Genomic DNA, 22,139 nt, shown 5'->3' on the forward strand with positions numbered 1-22,139 from the left:
ATAGTTACGATCGCGCAAACTCAATACCAATAATAATTGCTGATAGTTCTAGTGTTATTTCTGCTCTTCAATCATCTGATTTTGATCATCCTTGGCCTCTTCATACGCAATGGTCTATTTGTTTGGATCGCATTCGAAAAATGACTTTCTACGCATCTCACATATATCGAGAAGGAAATCTTGTTGCGGACAATTTTGCTAACATGGGCTTGTCTTCTCCATCTTTAACATGGCATGATTCTCCTCCGATGGCGGTTCGTGCTACTCTGTTTTCTGACTATGTTGGCTTGCCTGGTTACCGCTTCTCAAATTAATGTGCATGTCGGCATCCAGGTTTGTCTCACTTTCCTTTTTTCTCCTATCTTTATGGTGTTGTTTGATTTGTTTTGCAGGTTTAGACCTTCATGTTTGGTTCTAGAGGGGGTTAGGTTTCATGTCCCCCCCTCTTTTCTTTGTATCATTCTCATTTTTTGTTTCTAGAAGGGTAAGGTTTATGTCCCCCCTTCTTTATAGTGTATTCCTTTTTGTTATCTCTGTTTTTTGGAGGGGTAAGGTTTATGTCCCCCCTGACTAGGTGTACCTTGTTTTTTCGTTATCAATAAAATTACCCTCGTACCGTCGAGGTTTTCCGAAAAAAAAAAAAAAAAAAAAAAAGTTACGATCACGCAGAATCCATCCCTAAAAAATTGATCCGACGATGATCATTTTCCCTCTCTAGGCTCTGCTTGAACGCATACCCTCCCCGGAGGGTTGACCATCATTAGTTTATTACACTGCCTCCTTTTCACTATTTTCATTGATAAATAATAATAAAAAAAAAAATAAAAAAAAAAACTAGCTAGGGACTAAGCTATAACCCGCAACGACCAATTGATCGATGATAAAATGAAATGTAACAAGCATAGAACAAAGTTTGAAACCGTAAATCACATGTGACAAGTATAATTATCTGCTACTTGATATCCTTCTCAATAAATATGTGTACATGCAAACTGCATTTGACAAAAACGCTATAGAAGAAACAAAGTCGCCAAAAACAATTTTTTCAGTCCATATAAAAAATAAGAGACCGCATTAAGAGCCTTGAAAAAAATTTAATGAATCACCTTCCCGTCTTTGACAGAAGCTATACGCACGGTAGTACTAGTAGTTTGTCTCACATTCTTTCTTGAAATAAGACGAAAATATAGGCCTCTCGGGTACGTTTTGTGAGTCAATTTCCAATGATAAAAGACTAGGTACGGCAGTGAGTCTTATAAGCTGTGAGTAATTGATGTTCATGTTGTTCACAGGAATTATTGCATGTACTGCTTACTTTTCAACTTAGTAGTCCAAAGACTAATGCTGGTGACAGAATGGATTCTACATATTTTTGATGTTATAGGTCTCACGTCATGTGAAAAAAGTCGAGATGAAATTGGAAGGAAAAATGAAACGTTGGTGTCTCTTGTATTTATTGATTTATCACGTTGATTTGTGCGATGTTGTTGGTCTCTAATGCAATGATGTATTGTGCGTATCAACTTTGGTAATACAAAATTCAAAGCAAAAGTTGAATTATTAAGTATGAGTAAGACTAATTGAATTATTAAGTATGAGTAAGACTAGACGCACTGACTCTTTTTTATTGTTTTTGCATAGTGACCTATAAAATTTTGGCATATCTAGCGTCAGATCTTAACAATTTGCCTCATTTAGAATTTTTCTAGGCATGTCAAATGTTGAGTTTTACAATATGGTTGTGTTCAAAGATGCAGTCCGCATATCAAGTGTCAAATTGAGACCCTCCCGCAATCGGTCTGTTGATCTACAAAACCGTTGTTTGCTGCTTAAAAGTTAAAACTGATCATTTCATTTCAAACAATCATTCATTGGTCCTTATTTACCACACACCAAACTGCTTGCTTTCTATTGAGTTTTAAAAAGATCCGACAATGTTTCCCTTTGTTTTTCGGCTTGCACGGTTGCAACCCCATCATGCTATAAGTAAGAACATCCACAATTCAACCAAAATTATCAGTCAATAAAAATTTTCTTGTTTTTTTTTTTTTTTGCATCAATGTTTAGTTTTGATTACCAAATTTTTACTGTATTGATGTTCAAGACTTTCTTCATCGTTTCATCAATTTTCTTCGGTGGTCTCATCTTTGTCACATTACCATTTGGGGAAAAACTTCATACTTGACTAGATCATACTGAATGAAAAAACTTTTTGACTAAAGGGTTAGAGGGTTAGATATTGTTAGATATTCAGAAAGATATGTTACTGATCAATTCTTAACCACATCGATATTGTCTCAACTTAATAATTTATTATTAGGTGTTAAGTTTTATCATAAAATATAGGGAACTTTAATTAAAAGCACCTGGTACTGTTCACTTTAACGAAAAACCACATTTTTACACTAAAAAGTCAATCCTGGTACTATTCACTTTACCCTTTATTTTGTCCTTATCATTAAAACTCAAAGTTTTCAAGCCCTTTTCATTAGTTTTCCTTAAAATATATTAGTGTTGTTAAAAGTAGAACCATACACGTATATATTGTATTTTATTTTCTCAATTCTCTTACGTGTGACTTATATTCAACGGAGGAGGATTCTCCTCCTTCCTAATCTCTCTCTCCCTTTTCCTCCCCTCATATTTGAACGGTCACAGTTAAACCACATCAACATCTTATATTGATTTTTTTATAAAGACAATAAAACAAAAAATAATGTGTGAGAGGAAAAGATGGAAGGGGATGAGAATAGGAGGAGAGCGAATTCTACTTCATAGTCAACAGATATTTGCTATGCAACTCAGAGAGGTTATATCACCCATGCATTGGAACCACAAGCTAAAACCTTCTTGAGGATGGTGTAGAAGTCTTCTTAAAGAAGACTCTCTAGCCTAGCCTTACAAGTAAGAGGGTTAGATATTGTCAAATATTTAGAGAGACATGTCACTGATTCACTCTTAACCACATCAATATTGTCTCAACTTAACCATCTATTACTAGGTGTTGAATTTTATCATAAAATGTCTCAGTGTTATTAAAAATAGAATCATACACGTATATATTGTATTTTATTTTCTCAATTCTCTTATGTGGGACACATTCAATAGATATTTCTCAGGGATCAGGATCCTCTCCTGAGCTAAGGATGAGGATCCTCGTGACCAAAAAGTGTTCATCCAACGGCTATAATTATTATAACTTTAAAGAGACCCCCTATTTGTAACCGTTGAATTTTCATCAAACGGCTCACACTCCTTGGTCACGAGGATCCTCATCCTCCTGATCCATTTCTCAGAGTGGTTATATCACCCTTGCGTTGGAACCACAAGCTAAAACCTTCTTGAGGAAGGTGTAGACTAGCCTCACCCTTTGTAACACACACTCAAACAGTAAAATACAATACAAATACGACTTATGAGTGAACTACTCAAATTTTCTTGTGTTATGCCAATGTTTGTTTGTTGATCTAACCATATTTTAGCACGAGCAAATCGTACGCATGTTGTAATCAGAACAGTTTCATTATCATAATCATCGCACAAAAAATCGTTCCACAAAATTTGGAAATCGTTTAATCGATTATGTACGGAAGAAATAATTTAGTTTTGGAACCATTCATTAAGGTCTACAAAAAGTGATTAAATTTGTCTGCCTGCATAAATTTTATTAAACTAAACTTTAAAGGGTCATTATATTCGCACATCAATTTACAAAAACGATACAAAAACAGTTGTCCAAACTTCACTTCCTCATTTTGTATTAACCCATCCTCTCAGAGGAATAAGAACTTACCAGTGTTACCATGGTACATGATAAAACTGTCACCTCAAGAATAACAAAGCAATTCGTTCTAATTTCTAAAGTTTAAAGAGGGGAAAGCTACATCTGTTACGGTGAAGGAAATTCATCCCAAATGTTGCAACGATGCTTTGTCCGTCCTCTAAAATGGAAAAAAGAATATTCCGTTCTCACTTTCGACCCGTGCAAAATGACTCTGTGTAGCTCCATTTTGCAAAGTTATTCAGTTGTCTGAATTTGTATACTCACTTTAACATATGCACCAAGGTTAGAGAATGTTATGTCGAAAGAATGCTTCGGTCCAGAAACAGTAGATCAGAGACCTCATGCCTAACTGGCTTGCTTTGGTCTGCAGCAGCACAACTCAGAAGTTCCGTGCTTCTTGCAATCTCGTGTGGATGTTGATTCAGCTACCTGAATCTGCCAACCTCTTGGACAGTGAACTGAAAAAAGTATAAGGAAGAACACCACTCCGTGAAACAAGATATATGACAAATGTTACATACGCAGCCGTGCCACTGCAGACCACAAGAGCAAACAGCACTCCTCTAACTTCAGAAATGAAGAAATCCAACAACAGATAACCATTGATCACCATCACCAAAACAGCCACAGTCCATGCCACTTTCTGCAACATAGATCTTGTCAATGAAATGCTTTACTTAACTAGTATCAATCCAATTTTCAGATTACAAAAAGTAAATGTTTTTTTAGCGTGCAAAATGAGCTGCTGATAACCATAGGATTAGATGTTTTCTCTTTAGAGTCCAAAAGAAATATGAAAGCTGAATTTGGGGATTTCAGAGCGATCCAAGATCAATATCAATCATGACTAGTTATTACTGAATAGATGAAGCAAAAACTATATAACGAAATGACTGTTCACTTAAAGCTATAAAGAGTATGGCCGAAAAGATAGAATAACGAAGTTAACAACATACCTCGAGAACAGGTCCAATCTTAAAGACCCCCATGACCTGCTCCTTGGACACCAAGGTAAGAAGTGGAATAAGAGCAAAAGGAATCTGAATCGACTGAAGGACATTGAGCCATTCATTCAAAACATCCAACGAAGCCTCAGATCTGTTAAAAATAATTGCTACAATTATAGTAGGCACAATTGCAAAACTCCGTGTGATCAATGCCCTCAGCCACTTCTTCAAACGGAGATTAAGGAATCCTCCCATTATAAACTGCCCAGCATACGTCCCCGTAATTGTGCTACTTTGTCCAGCCGCCAATAACCCAATACCCCAGATATAAAGAATCGGATAAAGCCCTCCTCCATACTTCTCCTGAAGAAATTGACCTGCATTTACTAGTCCTATACTGTCAGCTTGTTTCGTACCATAGAATCCCTTTGCAAAAACAGTGGTGACAAACAAATTGATCATGAAGGAGATCAAAAGTGCAATTGATGACTCAATTGAGTAGTAGTTTAGTGCCTCTTGAACCCTTCCTTTCTTGTTCGGATCAATGTTTCTTGACTGTACCAGAGCAGAATGCAAAAATACGTTGTGTGGCATAATGACGCAACCCACAACTCCCACAGCCTGCCGAATTGTTTTTGAGCTAAGTCTTGGAACCACAATACCTGCGAGGAGGAGGCAGTGGATCAACACATATCAGTACACCCCATAGTATTATAGTTTACTAATTTCAACATGTACTTTGCATAATAAAGTACAATTTTTACCCATTAGAAGTTCTTTCCCACTCGGTTTTGTGTCAACAAACATCCAGGCAAACGATAAACCCATAGTTGCTATGAGAACTGCAAACACAGCTTCCAACTTCCTCACCCCATAGTTCTCAAGAAATAAAAAGATGAAACTGTTGCACAAAAGAGAAAATACAAAACCCTAGTTAACAGAATTATCCCTACATGGCCAAAACCAGCCAACTCCCATACCCATTCACCATAAAAAAAGATATGAACTTGTCAATTGAAACATAAATTTACCACGAAACACTAAAAAATCTTTCATTCATCTGCAATTTTCACTGATAAGTAATTGAATTCTTCAAAACCATGAATCACCAACCCCTACTCATTGTAATTCAGTTGAATTTTCATCAAAAAGTTGAGTATTAATTGTGAGAGAATATTAAAGCCAACCAACTGGAATTTGACTCGATTCCAAATTTCCAATCCAATGCCACTTGATCAGCTCATTGTCCCAATAAATAGCATAAGTTCTTTTCAATCAATAGAAAATTAGCTACAAGATTAAATATTCAACCAAAAGTCAAGCTGAAAAATCACTACCCCACCTAATGATCCGCTTAAGTCAACATAATTAAGCAAAGAAAACCCAAAATACAAAAACAAATCAACAAGCATTTGACAATTAGAGATAACAAAAATCCCAAATCAAGAGTTAAAACAGAGTTAAAACGAGATTAACATAAGTAATCACTAAATACGAACCAATCCAACGCCGTAATCAGAACTCCAGCCCATAGCGGCAAGAACCCATGGCTCAGAATCTGAATCGCAATGGCGCTCCCAATGACCTCCTGAATATCCGCCCCAATCAACGCCAGCTCCGCCATGAACCAGAGCACGAACCCAGCCCATTTCGGATACTCCTCCCTACAAAGCTCCGCCAAGTGCCGACCCGTCGCGACCCCGACCCGGGCGGAGAGCAGCTGGACCAGGAGCCCCATGGCGGTGGCCCACATTAAAAGCCATAGCAGCGAGTAACCGGCAATCGCGCCCGACTGGAGATCCCCTTCTAAATTGCCCGGATCCAGAAATGCTATGCTCATCAGAAAACCCGGACCGGTGAACAGCCACAGCTTCTTCCACGAAAAAGGCGGGACCGCCGTGGAATCGTCGTCGACGGCGTCGTCGACGATCAGGATCTTCTCCCGCGCCTCGAAGGCCACCTCCTCCTCGCCGTCGTCCCATGTCGACGACGATGACAGCGAGAGCGACTGCGGCTGCAGAAGGCGGTTAGCTTCGTCGTCGTCGACGTCGTCTCGCAGCTTCAACGACTCGTCGTCGTGTTCGCGCAATTGGGCGCTCATGGTTTTTGTTCGTTAGTCGTCAACCGAAACGGAAACGCTTCCGTATCGGCGTTATTTTATTTTATTTTATTTTTGGGTTTTGTTATTGAGTTGGGATGGACTGTTGGGGACAGTGTTGGATTTGCGGCCCGACTGTGAGACGGGTCGGATTTTGCGGAGTGTGGAGTTGGCATTTTACAGTCGCTTTTTGACGTGGAAAAGAGAATATTTTGTTTTTCTGGCCATTAGGAGGTTGACACGTGTTAAATTGTCAATTTAGTGGTTATGGAAGTTTCATTTTACTTTTACCGTTTTGGAGCAAGCAAGGGATCAACTTAATTTTTGTTTCTTGCACCTTTGGAGAGAAGTGTTGGAATCTAAAGGTCTTCGCCTAAGCCGATCAAAGACAGAATATATGGAGTGCAAGTTCAGTGCAAATGGAGGCCAAAACGAGTTAGGGGTGAGGATCGGAGATCAAGAAATACCAAAGAGCGACCGTTTTCGTTACCTAGGATCTATCTTGCAAAAGAACGGAGAATTAGATGAAGATCTCAACCATAGAATACAAGCTGAATGGATGAAGTGGAAGAGTGCATCCGGCGTGTTATGTGACCGCCGTATGCCACTGAAGCTCAAGGAAAAATTTTATAGGACGGCAATAAGGCCGGCGATGCTGTATGGCACAGAATGTTGGGCGGTGAAACATCAACACGTACACAAAATGGGTGTAGCGGAGATGAGGATGCTTCGTTGGATGTGTGGGCACACGAGAAAGGATAAGATTAGGAATGAGGATATCCGGGGTAAAATAGGAGTAGCCGAAATTGAAGGAAAGATGAGAGAAAATCGGTTACGGTGGTTTGGACATGTGCAAAGAATGCCTACTGACGCTCCGATTAGAAGATGCGACTATGGGACAGAGGTTCAGGGCCGAAGGGATAGAGGAAGACCTAGGAAAACTTTGGAAGAGACTCTATGAAAAGACTTAGAGTACTTGGATCTAACGAAGGACATGACACAGGATCGAGCATAATGGCGTTCTAAGATTCATATAGCCGATCCCACCCAGTGACTTGGATTTTCCAAGTCTCCAACCGAGAAGTTTTCCTCACTCGGAAAATTAAGGGAACACTACCCCAACCTACATGCTCCACTCATAAAGCTTCAACATACAAGCTTCAACAAAAGAAAATTCAAAGAACTTAGCGAATAAGGCTTTGGTGTATTTAACACAATACGTTGAAATGAAGGAAAGCTTATTTATTGATATCCCCGATAAGCTACAAATATGTACATATACATGAGTCAAAATAAACACACAAGAGGGAGCCTTCACAAAGGTTGCTTAGGAGAAGTCTCAGCAGTCGGTAGAGCCCCAGAAAGAGAAGGCGCCGGAGGGGGATCATTTGGAACCTCAGTACTGGACAGAACCCTAGAAGGAGGAGGCATCAGATGTTGATCATTTGGAGCTTCATTACGCGGTACAGCCCCAGAAGACGAAGGCAATAAATGCCTTTGGAACAAACCCACAAATCTCTGATGATCAAGTAAAACCTGACCATCAGTTTCCTTCATCTGGTCAAGCTTCCTCTTCATGTTTGTAGCATAGTCATGTGCGAGCCGGTGCAACTGTTTATTCTCATGCTTGAGCCCTCTAATCTCCTGTTTGAGACTCATCACTTCAGCCGCCAATGATTCAACTTGGCGGGTTCGAGCAAATAGGCGTTGAGCCATATTAGACACAGAACCTGCACACTGAACACTGAGAGCCAGCGAATCCTTAACAGCTAACTCATCAGACCGTTTGGAAAGTAGTCTGTTATCTTTGGGAGTGAGAAGGTTCCTGGCCACCACCGCAGCGGTCATATCATTCTTCATCACGGAATCCCCAACGGTAAGAGGACCAGTAGGGGAGACGAAGGATGGGCGCCATATGTTGTCTGGAGAAGGCGGGGCTGCCTCTTCAACAAGGTTCAAGTCAAAACGACGATCGGAGGGGCCAGACATTTTCAAATGTGTTGAAGAGAGAAGAGGTCGGACAAATCAAGATCTTAGAAGTGCAAGAATGAAGCTTCTACTGGTGGAGATTTTAAGTGTGCTTTGGAACTTAATGCCAGCCCCTATAAAAATCTGCACTCGACGGAACTTCAGAAATCGAAGAGGCGCCTGCTCAGAAATCGAAGAGGCGTTTGCTTTCTCAAAAGCTGGGCTGCTTAGAGATCACGAGGGTTGATCTCAGAAATCGAAGAGGCGTTTGCTTTCTCAAAAGCTGGGCTGCTTAGAGATCACGAGGGTTGATCTCAGAAATCGAAGAGGCGTTTGCTTTCTCAAAAGTTGGGCTGCTCAAAGACCACAAAGGCCGATCTCAGAAATCGAAAAGGCGCTCGCTTTCTCAAAAGCTGGGCTCCCCAGAGACCACGAGGGCCGATCTCAGAAATCGAAGAGCCACCTACTTTTCCAGCCTTGTCAGCACCTGTCACACGCACACTCAGCTTTGCAGAAATTATGGGCATTCTGTCGAAGACTTCTGGGGAAGTAGAAAACACATGAATCTTACTGTTCAATCACCCACTTCCCACACGCAACAATAGCTCATGGGTACCACAGAAAACTTTGCCAAAGTTCTCTGCCAAAGTTGAGCACGTGAAGCTTGCAGCTCCCACTACATCGCTCTGACCAAGAAGGGTAAAAAAACAGCAAAGAAACATCACTAACAAAGTTTAGACCCATAAATTTTGAAGGTCTAGCTACCATATTATTACCCACAAGGGTAAAGGAACAGTACCACTACTGGATAATTGGAAAGTCCCTGTGTGTCAACCTCTGTGCTTCGTGGCAAGGTAGACTAGCAAACATGCCCAACATTTACTCACATTCGAGAAAACACTCCCAATAAGATTGCTTGCTCCAAAATCGAAGAGGCACCGTCCTCCGAATCTCGAGAGCCAGACTCCCAACATGACTACTTTCTTAAAAATCGAAGAGAGGGTAAAGGAACAGTACCATTGCTGGATAACTGGAAAGTCCCTGTGTGTCAACCTCTGTGCTTCGTGGCAAGGTAGACTAGCAAACATGCCCAACCTTTACTCACATTCGAGAAAACACTCCCAACAAGATTGCTTGCTCCAAAATCGAAGAGGCACCGCCCTCCGAATCTCGAGAGCCAGACTCCCAACATGATTACTTTCTCAAAAATCGAAGAGACACTGCTCCCCGAATCTTCGAGAGCCAGACCCCCAGCATGATTGCTTTCTCAAAAATCGATGAGGCATCGTTCTCCGAATCAATCAAAGAGGCGCTCGCTTTCTCAAAAGCTGGGCTGCTCAGAGACAACGAGGGCTGATCTCAGAAATCGAAGAGGCACCTACTTTTCTAGCCTTGTCAGCACCTGTCACACGCACACTCAGCTTTGCAGAAATTATGGGCATTCTGTCGAAGACTTCTGGTGAAGTAGAAATCACATGAATCTTACTGTTCAATCACCCACTTCCCACACGCAACAATAGCTCATGGGTACCACATATAACTTTGCCAAAGTTCTCTGCCAAAGTTGAGCACGTGAAGCTTGCAGCTCCCACTACATCGCTCTGACCAAGAAAGGTAAAAGAATAGCAAAGAAACAGCACTAACAAAGTTTAGACACATAAATTTTGAAGGTCTAGCTACCATATTATTACCCACAAGGGTAAAAGAACAGTACCACTGCTGGATAATTGGAAAGTCCCTGTGTGTCAACCTCTGTGCTTCGTGGCAAGGTAGACTAGCAAACATGCCCAACCTTTACTCACATTCGAGAAAACACTCCCAACAAGATTGCTTGCTCCAAAATCGAAGAGGCACCGTCCTCCGAATCTCGAGAGCCAGACTCCCAACATGACTACTTTCTCAAAATCGAAGAGAGGGTAAAGGAACAGTACCATTGCTGGATAATTGGAAAGTCCCTGTGTGTCAACCTTTGTGCTTCGTGGCAAGGTAGACTAGCAAACATGCCCAACCTTTACTCACATTCGAGACAACACTCCCAACAAGATTGCTTGCTCCAAAATCGAAGAGGCACCGCCCTCCGAATCTCGAGAGCCAGACTCCCAACATGATTACTTCCTAAAAAATCGAAGAGACACTGCTCTCCGAATCTCGAGAGCCAGACCCCCAGCATGATTGCTTTCTCAAAAATCGAAGAGGCATCGTTCTCCGAATCTCGAGAGCCAGATACCACAGACCACTTTTTCAAAGTGCTATGACAGAGTTAAAACATGTGAAACTGGCAGCTCCCACTACCGTGCTATGACCAAGCAGGGTAAAGGAATAGCATTACTACTTGTTGTTAGGGAGACTCCTATATATGTCGACCTCCATCCCTAACGGACAGGCAGACCTGCAAAAATGCTCAACCCTTCATCATATCTGAGAGGGCACTCCCAACGAAGCCTTTCAAAATATTCAGCTTTCTTTCCCCCCGATAATACCTCTGCAAACAAGCTATACTAGAGCAAGAATATCTCATATCATCAGGGTTAAAAGCAAGAGTATCCCATATCATGCTTTTTCCCTGTCTTTTCCTTTGGCCTTGTTTTTTTACCTGCAAGACAAGGAGAAAGAGAGCAATCAGTCAGCACTTGGAATCAAGCTTCCAGCCAGGAACTGACTGCCTGGAACCCCTTACCTGATTACTTACCTGGCATTGCTCTCGAGTACTCATCTTCAACATCTTACGTTTCCAGGGAAGATTCCGCATCTGCTTGAGGAACAGATAGGGCAAGTGCGAAGGATACAAGGAAGCATGTGGAGACAAGCGTAACAGCACACGTGCCGATACATCCATTACTCTGTCAAAAGCAAAAGTATCCCATATCAGCAGGGTGGAACGTACTCTAGATTTGATGGACTTGTTTTGACCCTCAAATTCTTCAGTCGGCCTTATACTCTGGAGGAAACCAGAAAACCCTCCAGCTCAGTTTAAGAATAAGCATGTGGAAAGTTACTTCTTCAAAAGCAAAAGTATCTCATATCATCTCTTCTCATTTTTCTTCTCTTTATCCTTCATGCTGCTGCAAGATGGGGAGAAGGTGAACAATCAGTCGGAGCTCTGATTGCTTACCTTGTCTGTCACCTCTTTCAGCAGACCCCCTAGCTCGGCGACTTGGGGGACTTCTACTACATGGTTTGTATCGCGCTTGACCAAGCCTGAAACTACAAGTAAGCTTCAAGTGAAATTGATACATTACCTTGTGCATCTCCACCAGTTAAAGATACCACCCCTAGATGGAGGAAGAGTACTTCCAGAGAAGATGCCACATCTACCTATGAGACAGATAAGGCAAGTCAAGACGACACCACACTCCGATACTTAGAAGTTTCGTGATTACGAGATCATTCTCCCACAATATTTCCTAATGTCATTTGTACTAAATCATTCACTTGTACTCACTAAAGGAGAGCTTGAACCTATGTACTTGTGTAAACCCTTCACAATTAATGAGAACTCTTATATTCCGTGGACGTAGCCAATCTGGCTGAACCACGTACATCTTGTGTTTGCTTTCCTATCTCTATCCATTTATATACTTATCCACACTAATGACCGGAGCAATCTAGCGAAGATCACAAAAAGCGATCGTTTTCGCTACCTAGGATCTATCTTGCAAGAGAACGGAGAATTAGATGGAGATCTCAACCATAGAATACGAGCTGGATGGATGAAGTGTAAGAATGCATCCGGCGTGTTGTGTGACCGTCGTAGGCCACTGAAGCTCAAGGGAAAATTTTATAGGACGGCAATAAGGCCAGCGATGTTGTATGGCACAGAATGTTGGGCGGTGAAGCATCAACACGTACACAAAATGGGTGTAGCGGAGATGAGGATGCTTCGTGGGATGTGTGGGCACACGAGAAAGGATAAGATTGAGAATGAGGATATCCGAGGTAAAGTAGGAGTAGCCGAAATTGTAGGAAAAATGAGAGAAAATCGGCTCCGGTGATTTGGACATGTGCAAAGAAGGCCGACTGACGCTCCGGTTCGAAGATGTGACTACGGGACAGAGGTTCAGGGCCGAAGGGGTAGAGGAAGACCTAGGAAAACTTTGGAAGAGACTCTAAGAAAAGACTTAGAGTACTTGGATCTAACGGAGGACATGACACAAAACCGAGCGCAATGGCGTTCTAGGATTCATATAGCCGACCCCACTTAGTGGGAAAAGGCTTTGTTGTTGTTGTTGTTGTTGTTGTTGTTGTTGTTGCACTCCATGGATGACGAAGTTCACGATGATAAAATTTAAATATGAAATTTAAAGTTTATGTTTATAAAATACATTATTAAATAGATAAGTGATACTGATCGATAATTGTGGCAGAAGTAGCAATAATACTAATTTTATTCCCATATAATTAATTTTCTTCTCAAGGAAGACAGAAGAATTTATACACAACTCTGCAAGTGATTGAATTTTTCAAAAACACGAGGCAATCTCCATTAGAGTTCACCAGACAGCTTCTTCTCCATGCTCCAGTGTTTGCTGGTAAATAAACCAAACCCGAATCGCTCTCTTCCACGCAGCTTGATCCGAAAAAGAAAATTTCCGTGTGTTTATTGAACAGTAAAGCAGTGGATTTTTGCATAAGTTAGAGTTTAATGGCACTCATTCTGTACATATACAACTCTTCTCTTTCCACACCCAAAAAATAAGATCCTCTCAATCACACTAACCACAAAACTTCACAGACCTTTGCTTCAGGGGTTGAACAATTTTCTCACTTTGTGAATCAGCCTTCTGCATATTGGACACACCTTATTCTCCCCCTCCATGATCCTGCAAGATTTATTTCGGTAAAAATCTCGAGAGCAAAAGCAATACATGTGTGAAAGAAGAATATGAAAGCGAGCGGTGTATCTATATCGGTGTATATATGTACCTTTGAGCACAGTCATAGCAGGTGGCACAATGACCACAAGGAACGAAGAAGGAATTGCGCTGCTCGTCGTAACAGATTACGCATAATTTTTCGTCGTATAATTCCTCCGAGGAGCTACTAGAAGCTCCTGAATCTTCATCTTCTTCATTTGTCCCGTATGTCTGTCGAAGAATCGTCTTCTGCGGCACTATAGGGTAAGTCTCGTTAACTTCTTCCACTGCTGTTTCAACTAAAGTACGATCCTCACCATCACAGGCTCCAAGGTATTTCAGTATCAGAAAAATAACCACCACAATAAACCCTGAAAGTTGGACATAAATAAATGATTGAAGCAATTACAAATTACTGAAAAAATACTGAAAGCTCAACAGAACTGAGGTCTATTTCAGATTTCGTACCTAAAATCGCAATGTAGGTAACTACGCGAGCCACGAACGAAAGCTCGATGTACCAATCACCAAGATCTCCCTGCAGCGACTTTGTTGGTTACGTTGGCACAAAATTAGTAACAATTTGAGACAATGTATGAGATCTGGCCTTACATTGTTAGGTGTTGTTAGTATGACATAGTGAGTATTGGGGAATACGAGGCTGAGCCGGCAAGACCCCTTCGTTGTTGAACAGACGTCCTTAGCTTTCGTAACATCATACATCGTTGATGAAACACTTACATTCACTAATGCAATTAGGCTCCTGGGATCTGTGTTTATGAATTCAAGGTAGTACTTGTCATCTTCCTCAATATTGTACTCAGCTTCTTTACCTAACAAAAAGCGCTTACGATGATCATTTTGCACATAAACTTTGTGATCAGTGTTTTTAGGCTCCTCGAACACGTTTTTTTACTTTCTGAAATCTAATTGTGCAACAATAGTTTCAAAAATGAAGAATCTGTTACCGATTTTGGGTTCATTGAGGGCGAGGCTGTCCTGAGAACTTGTTTGTTCCGGCTGCAATATTTCGACTTTTTGTTCCCCTGTCAAAACGTGCATTACATTTGTTTTAAGACGAGTCTAATATGTAATTAAGCTGCAAACAACAAACGATATTTTCTTTCGGAAGCATGACAGTTTTCATTAAATTTGCTCATCAAATGATGTTTATTTTTATTTAAATTTGGGTTCATAATGTAACCGAAACAGAAAATTTTGGGTTCTTAGTAAAATGCTGACGTGTATTGACGCATTCTTTGGAGAACAAAATTGGTCAAGAAAATAAATTGCAAATTGAAAACTTACCTTTAAGCATAACAACTTGTAGTTGATTTAAGATAGTAGCATGAGCTTCCAATCTCATGGACAAACTTGAACCCTTGTTTAACCAGAAGGAAAAACCCTGAACACAAAATTTCAACCTCTCTGGAGATCCAAATCAATAATTTGGAGGGAAAATGCAGAATTTGGGAAAATCCAAAACCCTAAAGGAAACAATTTGATTTAAAATAAAATGTAAATTTTCAGTTCCTACCTTGCGATTATATGATCCAAGAATCAAGTAATCGTGCACGCTCCAGTTTGTTTGGTGGTTCAATTTAGGCTCCTCCGAGAAAGCGTAGAGAGAAACCCCTTTCCTGTCAACGTCTCTCACTTCAACATGTTTGACAAACACGGCACTAGCCTTCATCAATCGCGACGAGCTCGGCCCGAGTTCCATCCGGCGGTCGCCATAGTACCCGTATCGGAGACTCACCGAAACTGCCAAAAAAAAAAAGTGAAATGCTCTGTTGAGATGGAAGGGTTAGCGGAGGAAAATTGGTACTGAAGATAAAAAATGTATGTGTACATGCCACATATCCAAAGGGTCAGAGGAGTGAGGAGTCGAGCCCAAGTCTCTTGGCACCGCTGAGGCCTGGCCGGAGGCGTCTGGTGGGCCCACATCGAGCGGTACATGGCTGCGAAGAAGGATGGCGAGGTAGCAGAGAGAGGTAGAGAGAGGAGGAGGTGTGAGAGGAAATTGTTGTTCTGCTGGAGGAGAGGAGAGGAACCCTTGGGGGATTGGGGGGTAGAAGACCAGTAGCTTTCCGTTTGGTAGTTGGTTTGGTTCTTCCATAAGCTCAACTAACCGTTTTTTGAAGTGGTTGGCGCAAACTTTGAATGGCAAGTTTTTATGAATGGTAGGTGTTAATTTCTGTTTGGGGCAATCTTGTACTTGTAAGTTGTAACTCGAGACATAGTTGTCACTTCTCAATGTGTGTTTAATACAAGAACCTTATAGTGAACACTTTTTTTGTTTTGTTTCACAAACGGTAAGATAATTACATTAGATTCATTCAAATTGAAGCATTATATAATATGAAAAAGCTAACGATTTTGTCGATTAATTTTTTTTTTATAAAAGTGGTGTAGTCGTCTATCATTTATTGAAATGTTAGGCATTGAATCTCTAGGTTCGATAATGAGCATTGAATCTCCAAAATCGATCCCCAACATCAGGTCCTCAAGTTTGGGTCCGAACTCCTGGTTCCAGACACAGGATCATGACACAATGAAAAATCTTTTAACAAACTATTAAGTCTTTTCTTAGGATGTCGTCCGACGCTGGAATTGAAGACGCTGTTTGTAAAAAGTTGGATGTCTTTGTATGGTCTATTTAAAATTATTCAAGCAGCTGTCTTGTTCGATACCATCGCTAAAATTTTGTACGCTTCTCTTGCATCTTATCAATGCTAATCAGTGACTAAAATTCAAGATAAAGTAAGATTAATTTTTCATGAACTAATAAGATGCTAAGACATTGATCTTATATTAACAAGAAAAAACAGCTCCAGCATCTCAACATATCAATGGAAACTTCATTCTTCTTCTTCTTCTACTTTTTACTCTTCATTTTCTTTCTTTTTCTCAAAAACTATTTGCAGAAAATTAACCAAAAACTCCCACCAAGCCCTCCTCTTTGTTTCCCCGTCGTAGGCCATCTCTACCTCTTCAAAAAACCCCTCCACAGAACACTTGCCGAACTCTCCAACAAACATGGACCAATCACATACCTCCGATTCGGCTCCCGCCCTGTCCTCCTCGTATCCTCACCTTCCGCGGCTGAGGAATGCTTCACCAAAAACGACATCGCTTTTGCTAACCGCCCGAAGCTGCTTGCCGGAAAACACCTCGGATACAACCACACCACCCTCACCTGGGCCTCTTACGGCTCCCACTGGCGCAACTTGAGACGCATAGCGTCCCTGGAGTTATTGTCACCTAATAGAGTTCAGATGCTTTCTAGCATCCGTCTCGATGAAGTCAGGTCCTTGATTTCCCGGCTCTTTCGAGGCGCGAAAGGTAGCAGCGAATTTCAGAGTTTGGCCATGAAGTCGGCGTTTTTCGAGCTGACTCTGAATGTTCTGATGAGGATGATTGCGGGAAAGCGGTGCCATGGGGAAAATGTGGCGGATTTAGAGGAGATTATTGCTGAGAACTTTCGGTTGAGTGGCGCTACTAATCTTGGAGATTTTCTGCCGGTTTGGAAGTATGTGGGGGTAAGTGGCCCCGAGAAGAAATTGATGACACTCCACTAGAAAATGGAAAAATTCATGCAAGATTTAATCCAAGAGCGCCGAGAAAAGCAGAGTGGCTCTGTTTCTGAACAGAGGAGCAAGTCCATGGTGGACGTCTTGCTTGCCCTGCAAGAAACTGAACCGGAATATTATACTGATGAGATCATAAGAGGCATGCTGCAAGTAAGCTCTCTCAACCAAAAAATAAATAAATAAATCTTTGAAGTTGAAGAATAATTGCAGTAATTTTCTGCTTAAAGATAATGAATTGTTTAATTGGTTTGGACGAAGATAATGTCCAATATTTGTTGTGTTATAATGCATCCAAGTTGCATTAAGGACTTGCCTGCACCAGGTACGCCGTTGTAGTGCAATATTCTAAATCAATAGCACAATGTAATGTGTTTTAACTATTGTACATGGAAGTTTGTTATTGGTTTATAATACCGTCACAGTCGCATAACCGGTGTAACTAAGTAAGTCCCTCTCCAAGTTACAATATAAAATTTAAGACAAAAACTACCAGTGTCAGCAAGTCTTACAAGGACTTGAGTTTGAGACAGTCTAAATAGAGATCTTCAGTTTCCCAAACTCCTAATTAGACCGCTTGACCAAAACATGTATACACAATTGTACCCAGGTCATGTTAGCAGCAGGGACAGACACCTCATCTGGAACCATGGAATGGGCTCTATCACTTTTGCTCAACAACCCAGAAGCCCTAGCAAAAGCTGAGACTGAAATGGATATCCACATTGGGCAAAGCAGGCTACTTGAGGAGTCCGACCTCGCCAAGCTTCCGTATCTCCACGGCATCATCAATGAAACCCTCCGGATGTACCCAGCAGGCCCATTGCTTTCCCCACACGATTCATCGAGGATTGCGCTCTGGGGGGCTTCCACGTTCCACGTGGCACGATGTTGCTGGTGAACATATGGGCCATACAGAACAATCCAAAGCTGTGGGCACAGCCTGGACAATTTAAACCAGAGAGGTTTATGAATGGACAAGGGGAAAGAGATGGTTTTGTGTTGTTGCCGTTTGGGACCGGGAGGAGGGGCTGCCCTGGGGAAGGGTTAGCAATGAGGATGGTTGGACTTGCATTGGGGTCTCTCATTCAGTGTTTTGAATGGAGAGGATTGGGGAGGAGATGGTGGACATGACTGGAGGGCCTGGACTCACCATGCCAAAGGCTCTCCCTTTAATTGCGAAGTGTAGGCCACGCCGAAAAATGCTTGCCCTGCTTTCTCAACTCTAAGAATATCCAGTGGGCCTTTTTGGTGGTTGTCTTATAGGAAAACTAATGAAAATGGTTTGAGAACTTTGAGTTTTAACGATAAAGACAAAGTAAAGGGTAAATAAATAGTATCATGATTGACTTTTTAGTGTAAAAATATGGTTTTTTGTTAAAGTGAACAGTACCAGGAGATTTTCGTTTTCATATATGTCTTCTCCATAAGTATTTGGGTGGTATAGTAGATAGGGTTTTTACCTCAAATGATTCTTGAGTGGATGGTGAAATACAAGACTTTGGTATCGTGCTTTACAATTTACACAGCACGTCAACATCATCATGACTACTAAATTTTGTTAAGGGTGTGGTATTCATGCACATTTTTTTACTTTTGACGCACATTTTCAATTTACGGTAGTTGGATAAGATGAATTCAAGAATATCAAAGGACATAAATTAACAAGAGGTGTGAGAGAAGTAAAAAATGATGTGTAGATAGCATGCCCATTTTGTTAAAAGAAATGTGTGGATAGAACACCCCTTTTGTGTGATGATATCGCACACATCTGGAGCCACAAATTGTCAATTGTGCCTAGCTTCTACTAATCTGATGCATACATTCAAATCAAAGAATTAAACAGTAAGATACAATCACGCACAAATAATATAACTATTTACAGAGTTCATAGTATATCCCATTACAATTGTCATTGTCACGTGATGAGTTAGTAACATGAGAGAAGTTCACCATGAAGTGGGGTTGCTTGTTCGATGCCATAACTAGATTCCAACGTCTCTCTTCCTTCTTATTTTTCAACAACCAACAAGATTTTTTTTCAAGTGGGGTTGCTTGTTCGATGCCATCACTAGATTTCAACATTTGTCTTCCATCTTACTTTTCAACCATTAATAAGAATTTTGACTAATTTTTCATAGGTGCTATCCACACACCTTATTTTATTTCTTATACACCTCATGATAATTTATATCTGTTGATCTTCTTCAATACATCCGATCCAACGGCCGAAAATTAAAAAAATATGTAAGAAGTAAAACAGGGTGTGTGAATATCACATCCATTTTTCATATAATCCTTGAAAATGTGAAATTTTAAACAATCAATATATTATAGAAAAAAGAAACTTCAAACATAAGTGTTGAAAGAAATGTGTGGATGGAGCACCCTTATATTAAGAAGTACATACAGCTTGCAGACATCAGCATATCAATGGAAACTTCATTCTTCTTCTTCTTCTTCTACTTTTTGCTCTTCATTTTCTTTCTTTTCCTCAAAAACTATTTGCAGAAAATTAACAAAAAACTCCCACCAAGCCCCTCTCTTTGTTTCCCAGTCATAGGCCATCTCTACCTCTTCAAAAAACCCCTCCACAGAACACTTGCCAAACTCTCCAACAAACATGGACCAATAACATATCTCCGATTCGGCTCCCGCCCGGTCCTCCTCGTATCTTCACCGTCCGCCGCCGAGGAATGCTTCACCAAAAACGACATCACTTTTGCCAACCGCCCTAAGTTCCTCGCAGGAAAACACCTCGGATACAACTACAGCTCCCTCACCTGGGCCTCCTACGGCTCCCACTGGCGCAACTTGCGACGCATAGCCTCCCTCGAGTTATTATCGTCCAACCGCCTTCAGATGTTTCACGGCATCCGTGCAGATGAAGTTAGGTCATTGATTTGCCTGCTTTTCCGAGGTTCTAACGGCCGTGAATTTCAGAGTTTCGAGATGAAGTCAACGTTTTTTGAGCTGACACTTAATGTTGTGATGAGGATGATTGCCGGAAAGCGGTACTATGGCGAGCATTTGGCGGATTTGGAGCAAGCAAAGCGGTTTAAACAAATCGTGACGGAAAGCTTTGAGCTTAGCGGCGTTACAAATATCGGAGATTTTGTGCCGGTTTTGAAGTATTTGGGAGTAACGGGGCTTGAGAAGAAGTTGGTGATATTGCAGAAGAAAAGGGATGGATTCATGCAAGATTTGATAGAAGAACATAGAAAATTGCAGAGGGGATCTGTTTCTGAACAGAAGAGGAAGACAATGGTGGAAGTTTTGCTTTCCCTGCAAGAAACTGAACCTGAATATTATACAGATGAGATCTTAAGAGGCATCATGCAAGTAAGTTCTTTTGTCCAAAATTTTTGAACTGTAGAATCAGATGCATTAAGTTTGTGCTTAAAGATAATGTTTTTTTAGTTTGTTTGGGTGAATACAATGTTCAACTAGATCTAAGAAATATAATAATAGAAATTTAGTTTTGGTCAATAAATACTGAGGAGTGATATTCACATATGTTTACTTCTCACGTACTCTTTTTAATTTTTATTCATCGGATCAAATAAATTAAAAAAAAAATCAATAACAAAAAATTACAAGAGTGTGTGCGGTCAACAACGTAAAGTTTAGTTAGTGTATATTTTATTGTTTAACATCTGGATATCTTAAATTTAACTAAGGTCAATGCCCCACTTTTTATGTAGTTAAAACTTATTTTTCAAATAAAAAAATGAGAATGTCGTTGTAACAGTATTTTAAATACATTACGCAATATAGTTTGTTTTAACTTTTTTACGCGACACTTCGTGGTCATCTTGTTATAAAACAAGAATGATGTTGACATTCTTGTTGCGAAGAAGTCCTTCCCGCATATTTGACCGCTGCACCAAACTATTTAGGTATACGCACTTCATAATCTGAAATAAACCTTATGGCTTAACTTTTTGCGCAATTCCACCCACAGGTCATGTTATCAGCAGGGACAGACACCTCATCAGGAACCATGGAATGGGCTCTATCCCTATTGCTCAACAACCCAGATGCCCTTGCAAAAGCCCAGACTGAAATTGATACCCACATTGGACAAAGCTGCAGGCTTCTTGAGGAATCAGACCTTCCCAAGTTACCCTATCTCCAAGGCATCATAAACGAAACCCTCCGAATGTACCCAGCAGGCCCATTGCTAGTACCCCACGAGTCATCAGAGGACTGCTTAGTGGGCGGCTTCCACGTCCCACGTGGAACCATGTTGTTGGTGAACATATGGGCCATACAACATAATCCAAAGTTGTGGGCACAACCTGACCAATTTAAGCCAGAGAGGTTCCAAAACCTGCAAGAGGAAAGAGATGGTTTTGTTTGGTTGCCGTTTGGGGCGGGGAGGAGGGGCTGCCCCGGGGAAGGCTTAGCGACTCGGATAGTCGGGCTGGCTCTAGGATCATTGATTCAGTGTTTTGATTGGGAGAGAATTGGCGAGGAAATGGTGGACATGAGTGAAGGTACTGGTCTCAGCATGCCTAGAGCTCACCCATTACTCGCAAAGTGTAGGCCACGCCCAAAAATGCTTTCCCTGCTATCTCAACTCTAAATGGGCCAATGCATGTTTTCGTACCCCGTTCTCTAATAACAACCGATATTCCAAAATATAGAAGCCATGTCCATCATGTGAAAGCTTTCTCAACCTAAATCCCTTTCTATTGGGATTTAGGTTTTGTTTTGAGTTGTGTCATCTTTTATTTACAATATCAGTCTTTTGTCTATGCTAAAAAAAAGAGATGATATTCCAACCAAAGTCTTCGTTACCATAAAAAACAAAAGCAAAGATAATTCCATATAGAAATTAAACTTTTATTATACATATAAGAAAAAACTCAAATCACATCAAACTGTTTATAAATT

The 22,139-nt window shown here is 40.9% G+C and overlaps 3 protein-coding genes and 1 pseudogene across 4 annotated transcripts; 2 read left to right on the plus strand and 2 right to left on the minus strand.

Moving 5' to 3' along the window:
* Positions 1-3,636: 3,636 nt before the first annotated feature.
* On the minus strand, positions 3,637-6,903 carry LOC126601192 (metal transporter Nramp2-like). Its single transcript, XM_050267869.1, has 4 exons — positions 6,231-6,903; positions 5,496-5,632; positions 4,741-5,393; positions 3,637-4,427 (listed from the first exon to the last, which is right to left on the minus strand). The coding sequence occupies exons 1-4, from the start codon at positions 6,830-6,832 to the stop codon at positions 4,206-4,208; spliced, it is 1,614 nt and encodes a 537-aa protein (XP_050123826.1). The 5' UTR covers positions 6,833-6,903; the 3' UTR covers positions 3,637-4,205.
* A 6,261-nt stretch (positions 6,904-13,164) lies between these two features.
* LOC126601201 (E3 ubiquitin-protein ligase APD2-like) lies at positions 13,165-15,709 on the minus strand. 2 transcript variants are annotated; one of them, XM_050267876.1, is made up of 8 exons: positions 15,507-15,709; positions 15,188-15,414; positions 14,959-15,055; positions 14,619-14,696; positions 14,263-14,483; positions 14,119-14,188; positions 13,721-14,021; positions 13,165-13,617 (listed from the first exon to the last, which is right to left on the minus strand). In XM_050267876.1, exons 1-8 carry the CDS (start codon positions 15,607-15,609, stop codon positions 13,539-13,541), a joined length of 1,176 nt encoding a protein of 391 aa, XP_050123833.1. In that variant the 5' UTR covers positions 15,610-15,709; the 3' UTR covers positions 13,165-13,538. The 2 variants fall into 2 exon arrangements, with proteins under 2 accessions (XP_050123833.1, XP_050123834.1); XM_050267877.1 differs by having other exon boundaries at positions 15,503-15,667.
* Positions 15,710-16,420: 711 nt separating this feature from the next.
* LOC126601196 (cytochrome P450 81Q32-like) lies at positions 16,421-18,782 on the plus strand (annotated as a pseudogene).
* Positions 18,783-19,594: 812 nt separating this feature from the next.
* Positions 19,595-21,891, plus strand: LOC126601193 (cytochrome P450 81Q32-like). The gene is made up of 2 exons (XM_050267870.1): positions 19,595-20,582; positions 21,205-21,891. Exons 1-2 carry the CDS (start codon positions 19,620-19,622, stop codon positions 21,826-21,828), a joined length of 1,587 nt encoding a protein of 528 aa, XP_050123827.1. The 5' UTR covers positions 19,595-19,619; the 3' UTR covers positions 21,829-21,891.
* The last annotated feature ends 248 nt before the right edge of the window (positions 21,892-22,139 follow it).

The sequence above is a fragment of the Malus sylvestris genome, chromosome 15, assembly GCF_916048215.2.
Source record: "Malus sylvestris chromosome 15, drMalSylv7.2, whole genome shotgun sequence".
NCBI classification, from domain to species: Eukaryota; Viridiplantae; Streptophyta; class Magnoliopsida; order Rosales; family Rosaceae; genus Malus; species Malus sylvestris.